Source organism: Meriones unguiculatus, chromosome 10, assembly GCF_030254825.1.
Source record: "Meriones unguiculatus strain TT.TT164.6M chromosome 10, Bangor_MerUng_6.1, whole genome shotgun sequence".
NCBI lineage: Eukaryota > Metazoa > Chordata > Mammalia > Rodentia > Muridae > Meriones > Meriones unguiculatus.
The window spans coordinates 78,382,455-78,398,528 of NC_083358.1; the positions used below are offsets into that span (position 1 = coordinate 78,382,455).

At 39.6% G+C, this 16,074-nt stretch overlaps 1 protein-coding gene across 2 annotated transcripts in view; it reads right to left on the reverse strand.

Moving 5' to 3' along the window:
• Positions 1–16,074, reverse strand: part of Zgrf1 (zinc finger GRF-type containing 1) — a 59,139-nt gene that overhangs the window by 6,713 nt on the left and 36,352 nt on the right. For both annotated transcript variants that reach the window (XM_021648741.2, XM_060392720.1), the window contains 7 exons: positions 14,549–14,692; positions 11,635–11,749; positions 9,179–9,441; positions 7,878–8,037; positions 3,936–4,013; positions 3,405–3,552; positions 914–1,041 (listed from right to left, as the gene is read on the reverse strand). In XM_021648741.2, the coding sequence (XP_021504416.1) occupies positions 914–1,041; positions 3,405–3,552; positions 3,936–4,013; positions 7,878–8,037; positions 9,179–9,441; positions 11,635–11,749; positions 14,549–14,692 (1,036 nt within the window). The remainder of the gene's footprint in view (positions 1–913; positions 1,042–3,404; positions 3,553–3,935; positions 4,014–7,877; positions 8,038–9,178; positions 9,442–11,634; positions 11,750–14,548; positions 14,693–16,074) is intronic.

Consider the following 16,074-nt stretch of genomic DNA (forward strand, 5'->3'; position numbering starts at 1 on the left):
CAACTCTCGTCTATCTGGTCTGTGGCTCTCCCTGCTTCACTTATCAGTAACCTGGAGGCAGTAACTCGGTGTGTGGCTGTTATAGGGATCAAATGAAGGCCCCAATGTATTGAGAATATACATTTTCTCAGAGCTACATTTACCCCTGTGCTCCACCCAGTGCCTCAGTGACCCTCCAAAGGTGGCTTCTGGGAAGTAACCAAGTCACCCTGACTGCTGAGTACCATTTCAGTAAAGGCTGAAATGTTATGCCTAGGAGCCTCCCAAGTCCCAGGCAAACCCGGACAACCAGAGCCCTATAGACCCATCACCTGGGGACCCGGTAAGATCTGCTGATCTCACTGTGGTGGACTCTTCCTTAAGGCATGCTTTCTTTTATTTTTCATGGCGCTAGGGATTAAAACCAGGTATCATACATTCAAAACATTTTATCCGTTGAAATATATTCCAGCCCCCAAAGACGCTTGAGAAGCATAATTTTCCAATGGCTACAACAGCTTAGATTTTATTCTTTAAAATAGGGACAAGCCTTCATTTTAAATTTGATTTTTTAATATATCTCTCATAAACTAAAAAATAATTCAGAAGCTAAACTATCAAATCCTACAAAAGAAAGCAAACTGGAGAACAGTGGAATTAGAAACCATTAATCTAGTTGACAAATCTGGGAAATCCTATAATGGTCCTAGTACTAGTGCTCTTACGGATTTAAGGACTGTGTGAGGGGGGTCAAACAACTAAGCCATAAGCTCACAAAATTATGACATATTTACTTTAAAAAGTTTCTCCCTATTACCTACAAAACTAATGTTTGGTAACCAAATTGCTAAGAATTCTTAAAGTGTCTTTGGACTGAGGAAATGTCTGAAATGATTGACTTGTGTGTACTCTTGTGGTGAGTCTTTCAGATTACCTTGCGATAGGAAGGAGTGAGGCTGGTTCTGTCATTTGGCTGCTCTCATCCAGCACAACCACAGGGAATTTAAGGCCATTCATACATGGGAATGGGCAGGCTGCACAGGTAATGCCAACAACTCGAACCTTTATGTTAAAAAAAAAAAAATTGTTTCTGAAACAAGGTCTCACTATGTAGCCCGTGCTTAGCTTCAAAAGCCTCCTGCCTGAACCTCCCTCTTGAGTTTAGATTATAACTGTGAGTTACCTTGCCCAGCCAAACAAAAATATCACTAACCAATGACTACTAAAAGATAATCAAGAATTTAACGGAGAACTTAAAGGCTAAGTCAGAAGACAAACCATCCTTTGCATAAGTTCTGAACACTGTGACTCTGAGGTTACTTAAGAAGGTACCTGTCTAAAGCAGGGCACGCCTGTAAATCCCAGCTCGGGAGGCAGAGGCAGGAGTATCTCTTTTTGAGCCCAGCCTGTTCTACAGAGTCCAAGACAGCCAAGGCTACAGTGAGAAACCCTATCTCAAAAACAAACAAACAATCAAATCAAACAAACAAATAAATAAATAAATAAAAATGAAAAATAATAGCAGCTATTCTTACACATTATTGTTATAGCAGGTTGAGTAGTTTACATAAACAGCAATTTGCAGTTATTAAGAACAAACAAATTCAACACTTAGTTGAGGAGAGGCAGCATAGAGTAAATTTTATAACTCTGATCCTAGAAAGTTAGTCTCCAGGACTCTAAGGACTTCTGGATGAGTGTTTTTAGCCCATGCTGGTAAGCCCAGCACTAGGGAGGCAGAGGCAGATAATTTCTGTGAGTTCCAGATCAGCCAGGGCTACCCAGTATTAAGACTCTACCAGAAAAAAAAAAAACAAAACAAAACAGTATTACGGAAGCTCCTAAGACACAAATCTATCACATACTGGTCATTATTTCCCTTTTTTTTTTTTTCCCATACAGTTTTTATGACATATCCATGCCACTTGTTGTGTGACTTTGAAGGGCTTACCACCAGAGAGGCAGGTGGGGGGATTTCCTTGCCTCACTAATGTGGGCTTGGCCACAAGCTTGATGAGTTAGAGCACACAGAAATATTAGGGGGCAGGGCATGGACAGAAGCTGTAAAGGTCTAGCCTGCCCCCCGTGCTGCTGTATACAAGGTCTTCTGAACATGCTGTGGGGAAGTGCTCAGAGAGAGAGACTGTTTCACAGTCTAAGCTCAGCCGTAGCAGCTGACACAGTCATAAGCTGTGCTGAGATTCAGTGGTTCAGTGGCCTTATTTCAGCAGCAGCTGACCAGGCAGGCTGGCTTCCCAACATTTCTGCAGAAAATAATCAGTGTCTATGTGGCCCAAGAAAGCTGATGACTTTCTTCTTTCTTCACCACTTTTCTCTCCCTCAGGCACCACTTTCATAAGATGAAGCTACTGAATCTTTCTGTACTACCTGTAGATGCCCTTCAGAAAGGGGATAACTCTTCCTGTTATAGCCTGGGGACCTGGTATGCAATGCCTGCAAGTGAGTGGAGTGCTACATGGATTCTTGGGCACAGACGGACCCTGAGAGGCCTGGCTTTCTAGGAGAGCACCAAAGACAAATTTTCACGTTGACATTTTACCCAGAGTTTTAAAAAAAAATTTCTTTTTCCTAGAATACAACAAATTTTACTGGGTTTGCCAAGAGTCTATTCAAAGCTTCCCACTTTCTTCTTTAAGCCTCTATGTAAAGGAGAAGAAAGAATACAGCAGGCATGGCGAATAAGATGTGTTCATCACTGTTGGAACAAGAATGATGAATGGTGAACAATGCCTTAGATTACAGGGAGAGAGGCTCCAGGAAAGGAGGCAGAGGCCTTTTACTTAAGTGCATTTTATTCCCTGGATTGTTCTTGGATGTGATTTCAGACCTCCTGTGACAAACATTTACATTCAATTTACAAGGCATATTTATTCTTGTTGGGTATCAGAACACAGCTACAGAGCCCAATCTGGTCATATGCCTTGAATCTTGGATATGGCCTTCTGCCTTGCTTTCGCGCTTTCCCAGGATAATATATGCCAGGCAATTGTGTTTAAATTTGTCCTGAGAAAGTTCTGGGAAAGCAGAGTTCTGTCAATATTTAGTATGTGCTTACTGGTGTTTATTTACATGTTTTTCTGAACTCAACCTTCCTTAGATCATTGCTCTCTTTGTTAGATTTGTACACAAAGTATACTGAAAGTGAAGTAAGGCTGTCTAGTATTAGACTCACATCCACCCCATTTTTTTCAGGTTCTTAGATCCCAGGTCCAGCAGAAGAGATCTGCACAGATCGATGACAGTTGACAACCACAACTTGAAGAATGTTTGTGGCCCTGTGTACAGTTGGTAAGGGTACAGAAAGGATATAATTTGTTGAATCTAAGATTATCCATCATCACAAATAAAGAGAATCTGAACAGAGCACAGAAATTGGCAAAGAAACTGATGAAATTTCACCTCACCTGCTTTAGAAGGATTCTGTTGGTCCCCAGTTTATGCTGCTCAATACTTTTTCTCACATAAACCCTTTCTATAGGAGTCAGTTCTTCCCGCATCAATGCATGGAGTTCTTTCAGTTGTTCACTTTCATTTTCTGAGCCAGCATGCAAGCTGAAATTGAATAGTATGAAAGAATATTCCTTGTTTATTTCACATGCCACAAGGAACAAAACATATTAGACTTTTGTTGTTTGCTTATTTTTGCTCGTCTAAGACAAGATCTCACTGTCTAGTCCTGGCTGTCGTAGAAATAGCTATGGAGATGAGGCTGACCTTGAACTCACAGAGAACCTGCTTATACCTCCCAAGGGCCAGGATTAAAAGCCTACCACTCCTGCTTTGGATTACTCTTTTTAAATTAGAATTTCTATGTAGGTTTCCCAATTTAACTAAAAACTAAAGGCATCTCTCAAAGGCCAAATTTAAGGTAAAGAAACATAAATTTTTCATACTTCTCAGAATATTCTGTAACTTTTAGGATTTAGCAGTCTTACCTGTAGGGTAAAATTGGCTTGGCAATCTTCCTAACACTCCCAACTCTGACGAACTTTTCAAATCCAAGACTGAGAAGCCTTTAGAGAAAACAAGACAGAAGAGAGTCTCCTTACTTACAAACAGAATATAAAACACAGTTTTATGAATTATTAGTATTTTTGTGGGCTTTTCCTTAAAGACAAAATGCCAGTATGTAACCCAAACTATCCTTAAACTCAATGCTCTTGCCTCAGCCTACTGAGTGCTGGATATACAGACATGCACAAACATGTTCAAGTATATTATTATTAAAATTATTTTGCATAGGACTATATTTTAGAGTTATGTGACTCCATATGAAATATATAAACTCAAAGTAAAAGCAATATAGTTGCGCTTTTTCTCCTTGAACATATTGAAGAGATTTTTGCCAACTTTCTTTCTTGGTGCAGGAGCTCAAACCCAAGGGTGTATGCATGCTGCACAATCTTTCCACTACTGAACTACCTGCTCCTCAGCACTTCCGTAGAAAATTTCAAACATATTTATTGTATATTAAGGAGTTATATTAGTTATTTTTCTATTGCTGTGATAAAACATTGTGATCAAGGCAACTTACAGGAAAAAAAAAAGTTTATTGGGGGCTTACATGCTAGGGGAATACTAGTCAGTGATGATGGAGTGAAGATAGCGGGCAGTTGAGGCAGCAGTTGGAAGTAGAGGGGGCTTCTGAAACCTCAGAGCCTACCTCCATTGACATATGTCCTCCAGCAAAGCCATACCTCCTGGTCCTCCTCAAACAGCCACTAACTGGGGACTAAGTATTTGAATCTCTACAGAGGTCAGTAAGTGTTTAGAAAATGCCAGTACTGGGGCTGATCAGAAATAAAATGCCCTAAAGACATACTAATAGGTAAAGCAACAGATACTATATATTTTGACTCAAGAGCCTCTTCAGTATGTTACTGTACTGTAAATATGCACACTATCCTATCTTAGAGAGCTCAAGGTGAGATAACTTAGCCAAGTCTACCTGATTAACAAGCGGAAAGGGCTGGAGAGACGGGACAGAGGTTAAGAACATTTGCTGCTCTTCCAGAAGACCTCAGTTCAATACCCAGCACCCACATAGTGGCTCACAACCATCCTTAACTCCAATTCCAAGTGATCCAGTGTCTTCTGGTCTCTTCAGACATTGTACAAGCATGATGCACAGACATAAACACAGGCAAAACACCCATACAAACAAAAATTTAAAGAAACGAACAGACAAGTGGAGTCAGCCAAGCATAGACTCATTCTAGTGGCTAGGATGCCTCTCTACAGATAACTCCTAATCCCCAAATTAGGGCTTTGTGCAGAAGGAGAAATTATTCCCTTCCTTCTTGCATCCTACAGCTTTAATTCTAGGCTAGCTCAGAGGTGCAGGTCAGTGAACAGCAGGTCCTCTAAAACATGCGCACCACCTTGGAAACAGGAATTTGAAAAGAACTAAAGTAAGCTATAGCCCTTGCTTTAAGCAGTTTCCCAAATGATGAAAAGAAAACAGTGTTAATACATTAATAGATTGTGATCTTAAATTTTTCACCTGATAAGACCTAGAATCAGGCTGGAGGTAAGCCTTTTGTTATGAGCATAAAAGAGTTTCTAGACTGAAAAGGTCAGTCCTGACCTGACGGTGGGGGCACCACTCCATGGGTCCCTACATTAAGTGACCAGCAGACAGCAAAGCATAAGCACCCTACTTCCTGTGTGGGTGGGCCAGCTGCCTCATGCTTCTGCCGCCATGGCTTCCACACCATGACGCCCTGTACCTTAGAATTGTGAACTGTGATAAACCTTTTCCTCCTTAAGTTATTTCATCAGGATAAGATGAAAAGTAACTAATAAACCTCAGTTTACAGAAAAATTACCTACTTCTCAACCTAAAATAGCTAGTCTTCATTTGTTCAATACAAGTTTGTATTAAATCTACAACAATGTAGGAGCAGCCTCCTCAGAGAACAATACTACAGGGGATTGTATGATATTTATCCATGCTGTCATTGTTTTCTAAAAGAAACTGTCTTATTCTGAGCATCACAATAGACATTGTCTAGTCCAGTGCACAAGAATGTTATTTCACGTGAAGAAGCAGAGGAACCCAGCCTATTTCCAGTTGAGGCATCATCTTCCTTTTCAAAGATTCAGCATTAAACATCCTTCTGAAATGGCTGAGTGTAGCTCAGTGATAGAACACTCACTTTGCATGCACAAATCCTCAGGTTCAATCCCTAGCATGGCACTGCACACAAGCACACACGCACACACACACAGACAAACACACGAGAGAGAGAAACAGAAAGAGAGGGAGAGTGAACAGAGTTCCTATGTGTTTTCACTATTCAATACTTACCTTCCTTTTCTAATTCTAACCTTTCAAAATATGTTTTCTAACAGTCTCATGTAAATTGACATCTCAGGCTAAGCAATCTAAGTTAGTTCTTTCCACTAAGTCCCAGGTAATTCCTCAGATTCACATTTATCTTGGATTAAAAATAAATAAATAAATAAATAAATAAAAACTGTCCTTAGTCACTCTTAGAATTTTTCATATGAACAATAGCAAAACTTTCTGAAAGGGCAATTTTACAAAATATAACAAGAAGCTTGGATGTTTCTAATTTTTACCCTAGCTTAGGACATTTTTCTAAGCTTGCAAATTCTTAGTGAGTAATGGAGCTTGCTACATAAGCCTGATAACCTGAGTTTGAGCCACAGAAGCAATGGTGAGAGAGCTGACTCCTCAAGGTTCTCACACCTCCATACATGTGCTGTGGCAACAGGTGCGCTCACAGTCCGTCCATCTGTCTTTCTGTCTGTCTTTTTGTGTGTGTGTCTTTGTCTGTCTCTCTTACACATAGTTTTGATAAAGTTTTTGCACCTAACCTCTGAGCCATCTCTCCAGCCCGTAAAAAGTTTCTAAAAAACAAAGATTCAAAAATAGATATAAAGACTTAATGCCCAAGATTTCTATCATACTACAATTTATATTCATAAAATTTTGGTATTGACTGATTAAAAATTACTTGTATGATAGTATAAGCAAATCACTGAATGTAATTAGTAAAGTAACTGTGTGTTGTGCCGCACACCTTTAACCCCGAACTAAGGAGGCAGAGGCAGGTGGATCTCTGAGTTTGAAGCCAGCCCGTTCTACAAAGAGAGTTCCAGGACAGCCAGGGAGTAGACCATAGCATGTGTTACACATTAGGCTGGTGCTTTACCACAGCGCTGTGGCCCCAGTCCAAAATAACCTTCAAGTTAAAAGAAAAATCAGACACAGGCTGGGAACAGTCCTGACTTCCTAGCACTGAGGTGGCTCTGGGATTTGACGTTAGCCTACTGCTATGATAACAAACTCAAACCTCTGAGTCAGACTTTTACTTGTGACAAGAAATAGCCTAAGCACCATGGTATGTGTGAGTTCTTTGGTCCCCAAGCAGAACATCTTAGCTGATGCCTGCACATACAATGGGCTCATTCTCACCTGTACAGCTAAGGAGCCATGAGGTGGGAAATCCACTACTTTCAGTAACAAGCAGCAGACAAACCTCCTTTTAGTTCCAAAGGAAGAGATTATTCCACCAGTCCAAGCTGCAACCCTGAGAAATGCCTTTCAAAGGAACGTCAGGCTCACACCAGATTGCCTCCCCCAGCAACACACTTCTAGCCCTACATGTTCTTGGCTAAACTTGCATCTTATAGGGTTATTTCATCTTCACGACAAACTGTCAGATAAATGAACAATCACAACTTAAGAAGTTAGACTATTACTACCTCATAGCTCTTGGGGTCAGAAGCGAAGGCTGTGCACTCTTGTCAGGCAGCAAGACTATATAAGGAGACTGGGGATCCACAGAAGATTTCCTCTCAACAATAATCTAAAACATCAGTTATTAAGGCCCACTTGTCATACTTACCCAAGAAGTACTCTGTCAACAGCTACATTAGTGGAAGAAGAAATGAGAAGTTTCCATGGCCTTGCATTTCCAACTGTTTCAGCATCACACTTTTCAAACAGCTGGACAAAGAACAGAATCACCACAGCCAGCAAATAGCTTTTACCTGCTCCAAATACACCTAAAACACCATAAAAACTTTTATGAATGTATAAGCAATACTTTCTCTATCTTATCCACCTTCATTTAATTAGTTAATACATTTAAAAAAAGTGTCCACTATGTGCTACACAAGAGCATAAACAAAGAAAACTTTCCTCTTCAGTAAGCTACAATTAACAGGACAAATAAAAGGTAAAGAGATAATGATAATAGGATAACACTGTTACAGGACCAGAGAAGGAAGGCTATTTATTATTGCCTTGCTGGATGGTAAGGCTTCCTTTAAAGAAAAATTAGCAAACTGGGTCGTAGTGGTAATAGTCTATAGAGTGAATTCCAGTACAGCCAAGCCTACACAGAAAAACCCTGTCTCAAGAAACAAAAACAAAACAAAACAAAAACAGAAAAAGAAAGACCTAAAGAGAGAGAAAGATAGAGAGAGAGAGCAAGACAGAGAAAGAGAGGTAAGGAGCAGGACTAAGTCTCCTAGAAAATCACACACCCAATAGTCTAGAGAAAGTCAACTGAGCATGCTGAAAGCACCTTCAGAAATTTCCACAGGTATACAGCAAAGAGGAAAGAAGGGAAGCTCAGGGGGAGGCAAAGAGATAAATCACAAGAGGACAAATTTGCACTTGGAAGGGAGAGGCATGTGGATCTCTTCAAGTTCAAGGCCAATCTGGTCCACATAGTGAGTTCTGGGACAGTCAAGGGAGATTGTTTCAAAAGGAAAAAAGGATAAATCATAAGCCTACTATCCCTAAAACTTTTAAATTTCTCCTGAAGCTAGCAAGCAAATACTGCAGGATTTTAAGCAGTGTACGTTTTAGAACAACTACGTGGGTCAAATCTGAGATGGAGCAATGAGCATAATAAATGTAAGATGTACTGAGGGCCTCATGCGTTGTGCACTCCTCTAAGCATGCTACTGCTACTTACTTTTAATCATTTAAGCATCCAATCATATGAGGTATGTGCTACTTTTAATCCACACTTTACAGAAATCAAATCTAAGTCACTTACCCAAAATCATACAGCCAATAAATGATGGAGGCAGAATATGAAAGCAGAGTTCTAATTCAAGATGCTACATTCCTACACACTAGAAAACTACAAAAGAGCAGAATAACCTATGTTTATTTTCTCCAACTGTCTCTTACCATGAATAATGGTGATGGGCAGAGAATGTTTTAAGGGCTCCAGTGCATCTTCATCACCTTCTTGGGATGCTATCATTTCAGCTATCTGAATTAATGCTGTAGCTTGATCCTTGTTCAACCCGTGTATGCTAATAAACTCGCTAGCTAACTGCAAAGTCGCTCCTAAGTCAAGGAGTTCACATTTTGTTTTAATGTTTGCAACAGCTGGTGGGATAAATTTTCTTTTACTGACATTTTTACTGCTAACTGTAGTTGACTGAGACCTAGTAAAAAGAGCACATCAGAAACAGTTAAGAACTTTTGAAATGTGTGAGTTGACTTATTCATAATGTAGATTTTACTTTATAACCATCAGAAAAAAACTTTTTGCGGGTAAAAAGTAGATTGGCTTCAATCTACAGGGCGTAAGAGAACTAATATTTACAAAATACCTAGTATCTGTTGGCATGAATTTAAATAGTTTACACATTAATTTATATACTCTTTACACTAAAAAGAATTGCCCCAAATAGAGATATATAAATATTGAAATGTTCCCACAAAATTAAGGTACTAAAAGGTAGTAGACTGGTTTAGACAATTAACATAGCTTCCTACTTCAGGCAAAATCACAACAGGCAAATGGATTTTATTATTCTTCAAAACAGATAAAAATAGTTACAAGGCTTTAAAAAAATCACCTAGCGTTTCATGTGGCAAAGAAAAGGGTAATGCTGCAACACAGCTAATAGCAATCCAAGTTGGGAAATAGGAGCCGGCAGTGGCTCAGTGGTGGAGCACTTGTTCAGCATGAATGGGGTTCAATATCCAGCGCAGGAAAGCATACTTTTCTCACTTTAATGTACTGAATATAAATTCACTTCTCAGTTATTTCAATTCACTCATTGACTTATTAGGCTAGGCTATCTGTTGTATCTGAGGTTGACCTGAGACTCTCTAAGTAGATGAAGACAAAGCAGAACTCATGATTTTCCTGCGTCCTCCTCTGAAGTGCTCAGGCTACAGGGGAGATTACCACACTGGTTTATGTGGTAGTGAGGCTAAAACCTAGTGCCTCATGGACATGATAGAAGAGCTGTAGCCCAGCTTCACTTCTCATTTTTTAAAAAGAACCTTGGTGTTAGAGAAATTTAAAAGTGAGATACGGGTAATTACAATAAAAAGTATCAACACCCACACTATAAAGCATTCTTTTGAATGTTAGGTAATATGCAGCATAAAGATAAAGATAAGGGCTGGGGAGAAGACTTGCAGGTAAGAGCCCTGGCTGTTTCTCCAGGGAGCCCAGGTTCTATTCCCGAACCCACGTGGCAGCTCACAACTGGCTGTGACTACAGCTCCAGGGGATCCAATAACTCTTCTGGCTTCCTCAGGTGCCAGGCACACACATGCTGCACATACATACGTGCCGGAAAAACACCCATACACGGGGAGAAACAGAACGGAGGAATAAATCATGCACTATAATGGTCATTTAACAAGGTACTGCCTCGATGAAGAGGAATTCATTTCAATACTAGCCCAAAACACAACAACTAAACAGGTGAAAGGGAAGTAATACATATATTTTTCTTTCCTTTTATTTTTTTATTTTTATTTTTTTAAATTTATTTTATGTGTATTTAGTGTGAAGGTATCAGATCCCTTGAAATTGGCGTTACAGACAGTTGTGAGCTGCCATGTGGGTGCTGGGAATTGAACCCAGGTCCTTTGGAAGAGCAGACAGCGCTCTTAACCACTGAGCCATCTCTATAGCTTCTTTCCTTTTATAAATTTTATTTATTTTATTTCTTTTCTTTTATAAATTTTATTTATTTCATCCCCTTCTTTCCTTTTATAAATTTTATTTATTTTTGGTGCTGGGGATCAAACCAGAGCCTCATATATGCTCACAGCATTCTATGACTGAGCCACATCTTTTTTACGGTTAGCTTCTAATACACAATAATCTCCGAATTTAAAATATAATTAAAATTCTGTTAGTGAAATACATTTAATGTTCTGTTATTGCACTTTCAGTTACCATTTGACCTGATTAATTTTTTTGTGAACAAGTTCATGCCATTTTGGAAGAGGGTATCTCAATCAGGAAAATACCTCCATCACATTGGTCCACGGGAAAATCTGTGGGGCACTTTCATGATTAATGATTGATGTGGGAGGGTCCACCCCACTGGAGATGGTGCTGTCTCTAGGCAGTGGGCTTGGGGTTGCATAAGAAAGCCAACTGAGCAAGGAAATAAGAAGTATTCCTTCATGATCTCTGCTCAGTTCTTGCCTCCAGGCTTCTGCACTAAGTTCCCTTTAAGATAGACTCTAAGCTGTAAAGATGAAATAAGCCTTTTCCTCCCACATTGCTTCTTATTATAGTGTTTATCCCAACAATAGAAAAGAACAGAAAGCAAACTAGGACACCAAAATTTAATACTAATGGCCCAAGGATAAAAATGACTTACATTGCTAACAGGTATGGCATTAGTGGAAGAGTAGCTGGGTTAACGTAGTCCTGAATGTTTTTCAGAGTTGACAGCTCTGTGCTGGCATTACAAACCAATAATGCATGGACTGTTACTACAGAGACAATGTAGAAACTGAATATTAGATATAAATAGAACCAACACAAACAAACTGATTAAATGTCTTTATAACTCAAGAGGTTGGCTTCTGAACTAGTCAGATGACAGAAAACAAAACTTTAGGACATGCAAAAGTCTTTAAATGTCCCATATCTCTTACATTGCTATGTTCTCTACTCATTTTGTGTGTAGGCAATCATAAACTGGATACTGAAGTCACACGTGGAACTATGTACAGTAAATATGAAACAGCACTAACGCAGGTGCTGCTGGAGCTCATCAACATCATGTGTGTGCTGCCAAGTAGTAGTTACGCAGTCTTTACACTTTCCTGTATTTCTTCCTCAATCATTTATTAAAACATGGAAAAAACTGGAATGCCAACATTGCTAAGAAAGCATATGCAGATGGCTCAGTAGTTAAGAGTTCTGTCTACTCTTCCAGAGGTCCTAAGTTCAATTCCCGGCAATCACATGGTGGCTTACCTCCATCTGTACCTTCTACTACCCTCTTCCGGCATGCAGGTGTGTATACAGATAGAACATTCAAAATAAATAAAATCTTAAAAAAAAAAAAAGCATATGCAACAAACACAAAAACATCCACATGAAAAGTGACTGTTAATTGGGCTCTTGTTAGATTCATACTGGCTGACTCAGTTAATTTAGTTAAAAACAGAATAAGATCGGTTGAGTACAGTGGAGAACACCTTTAATCCCAACATTCAGTAGACAAAGACAAATGGATCTCTGAGTTTCAGACTAGCAAGGTTCACTAAATAAATAAATAAAAATAAAGGAAAAAAGAGAGCAAGCCATAAATGCCTATAATTCTAGCACTCCAGAAGTGGAGGCAGTAGGATTTCTGTGAGTTCATAGTTAGCCTGGGCTCCACAGTAAGATCTTGTCTCAATCAAAAAGAAGAGGATTGGAGGGTGGTGGGAGATCAAAGGTTAAAAACATGAAATACTAGAAATCTAGGATCATTAAATGCTATGTCTTTAGTTCATGGTTAGCCAAATTCAACCATTAGAAATCAAGACTGGGGGCTGGAGAGATTGCTCAGTGGTTAAGAGCACTGGCTGTTCTATACAGAGGTAATGAGTTCAACCATGACCCACATGGTTCAACCAGAAATCACATGGTGGCTTCCAACCATCTATAGTGAGGTCTGGTGCCTCTTCTGTCTGATGCCGTCTTCTATCATTCAGGCATGCATGCAAACAGAACACTCATATACAGAAATAAATAAATCTTCTAAAACAAAGAAAGAAATGGAGACTGAAATGTATAGAGAAACCTCCAGAAACCTCTAGATTCATGGAACTAGATGGGAGTACAATTACTAAAGTTTCTTTTGCTATGGGACTTCTCAGGACCCTAAACATCCACAAAATTTGTAATTCTCTGGTTGAAACAAGTCTTCCATAGCCCACGCTAGTTAAAGATTTCTTTACTAAAAGAAAAATAGGGTGAGTAGTCTGATATTAAGAGGGGCTGGAGAGATGGTCAGCAGTTGCATATTTGTTTCTTTTCCAGATAGCCAGGGCTGGATTCCTAGCACCCACACAGCAGATCACAACCATCTGTAACTCCAGTTCCAGGGGTCCTGATGCCCTGTTCTTAACTCTACAGATCAGGCATAAGTGTGTGGCACAGATATACATGCAGGCAAAGCATTCAGACACATAAAAATATATCTAAGGAGAACTTCTCAAAATAGTATAGGTACTCTCAAGATAAAAACCATATGCTGCTCAATCTCAAATCTCCAGGAACTTCTCAATGTAAAGATATACTGTTTACTAAATATACCTTCAAAAGACCAAGAAAATTAGAACTCATTAGATAAAATTATATGAAAAAGGTCTCATGTCCAATGATTACATTTTTTAAAGTCAGGTATATAGTATAAAAAAAATTCAATTTTAACCAAATACTAAATGAAGTTCAGTATTTCTTCTTAAAAAAATATATATATATTTTTTATGTGTAAAGTATTTTTCTGCATGTGTGTATATGTATACTACATATGTGCCTACTGTCCTTGTAGGTCATAACTGCCCGTACAGATCACTGTGAGCCATTGTGTGGGTTCTGGGACTAAACCTGGGCCCTCTGCAAGAGCAACAATTGCTTTTAACCACTGATCCATCTCTCCAGCTCCTTAAAATTTCATTATACTGCTAGCCCTACAGGACTTGAACAGTAGAAATACTTACAAATTCAACTTTTATACATGTGTTAGTTTTGTGTCAACCTGACACAAGCGAGGAAGAGGTAATATGAGAGAATATTAATACTTTCTTTGGGCTAGCCAGTAGGCAAGCCTGTGGGGGCATTTCCTGGATTTATGATTGAAATGAAAGGGCACAGCCCACTGTGGACAATGGTAACCTCTGGGCAGGTGATCCTGGGTTGCACAAGATAGCAGGCTGAACAAGCAAGCCATGGAGAACAAGCCTGTAAACAGTGTTCCTCCATAATGTCTGCTTTAGTTCCTGTCTCCATGTTCCTGTTTTAAATACCTGCACTGGCTTCCCTTGATGATGGTCTATAACCAGTAAGACAAAAATCGATCTTTCCCTCCCCCAAGTTGCTTGTGATCAGTCTTTCTCACAGCAACAGCAAAACAATACATACTTTCAGGATCATCACACTGCATGCAATATTAGAAACTGGAGATGGGTGCTTTTTAGCTTCAGTCAAAACTCCACACACATCGTTCTTGCTCTTCCTGCCTCCTGTGTCTGTTGGTCTCTTTAAACAGAAATTAGGGTGGACATGATACTTACTGTTAGTGGGCCAATTAGAAGGGAAATAGCCTTTCAAAGGCAGCAGCTCCACTTCATTGACAGAAGATGGACCAAAGAAGGCACTGCAGGCGATGAAAGTATCTAGTTTGAAGTCCAGGGTTTTGGAAATAACCCAAAGATCATCTGAAAGGACAAACATTTTCAAATTCCAGCTTTACTGAGGCAAACTTGACCAAAACGAACAGGATATTTACCATGGTGTTTGGGGGTGGTAGTAGAAATTGAACCTAGAGCTTTGTGCATGTTATGTACCCATTTTACCACAGCACTACAATCCCAGCCACAACGATTATGAATGTATCTTGTGTGACGATCTCCACAGTCAAGCTAATTAACATATCTATCACCTGACATGGTTATTTCTGCATGCATGGCAAGAACCCTTAAAATTTCCAACATTATGACTGATTGTTGTTACCATGCTGGATATTAGACCACTAAAACTCACAACAGAATACCCATAAATTCTTGCAGTTACTCACATATACATAAAATAAAAGTACATCTTCAAAAAATGTGTGGGTTGTGTGCATGCTCATTTGTATATGTGAATCTAAGTGAGTATGAACTACACTTTAAGTATGGAACTCAGAGGACAACGTTGGATGATAATGTTGCTTTCCTTTTTTTTCCCACGGGCACCCAAAGCTGGGGCTCCCACCACCAACCACAGCCTCGGGAAACGGCCCTGGATGTGGTCAAGAGTCTGAGGGAGCCAGGGAAAGGAACCAGATCCCTCCCAACAGGCTCCTCACAGGCCCACTGTTCCCCAACCCCTGGGGCGAGAAGGACAACCTTGCTTTTTACCATGTTTGAGACAGAAACTCTTGGCAGTGGCCGTACATACCCTTCAGCGAACAGTGTTATCAGTGCTTTGCTGATGGGACTCCATGCGGCAAGGCCCACAGAAAACCCTTTGACCATTAATTCTAGGTATTTTGGGACTGGTAACCATGTCAACAGAGGAACATCTACAATCACACTGAGGAAGCCTGTGGCAGTTGTGGAGAACAGTGGGTCCTGCTTGCATAACTGTTCTGGGAAAAGTTATGTCTGATTAACAGTGATTTAAAAATGGGAAAGCTGTGTCTGAACAATGGAGACTTAAAAAGACCTGGAAAGAGGGTATCAGAAATTGATAGGTGCATATCATTAAAGATTGTATGGTACAATGAGCACATCTCTGTCTGCAATTTAAAAAGCATTATGACAAAGGGGTGCCATTTGCTGCATGGACTTATGCCCACCAAACAGTTAATTTGTCTCTCACCTTGCATCACTGTGTAATTGCATTTGCTGCCAGCTGGGTATGTGCTCATGTCCAGAGGACATACCTGACTAGACATTTATTTTTGGCTTGCTAAAATGGTACGTTTAGTGAAAAATACAGTTTGAAGGTGACTGACCCAATGGGAGGAAAAGAAGGAAGAAAAACTTTTTTGAGGCTTTCATAATACTAACATTATGATTTCTTTGAATAAAAAATCCAGTAATAACACTGCTCA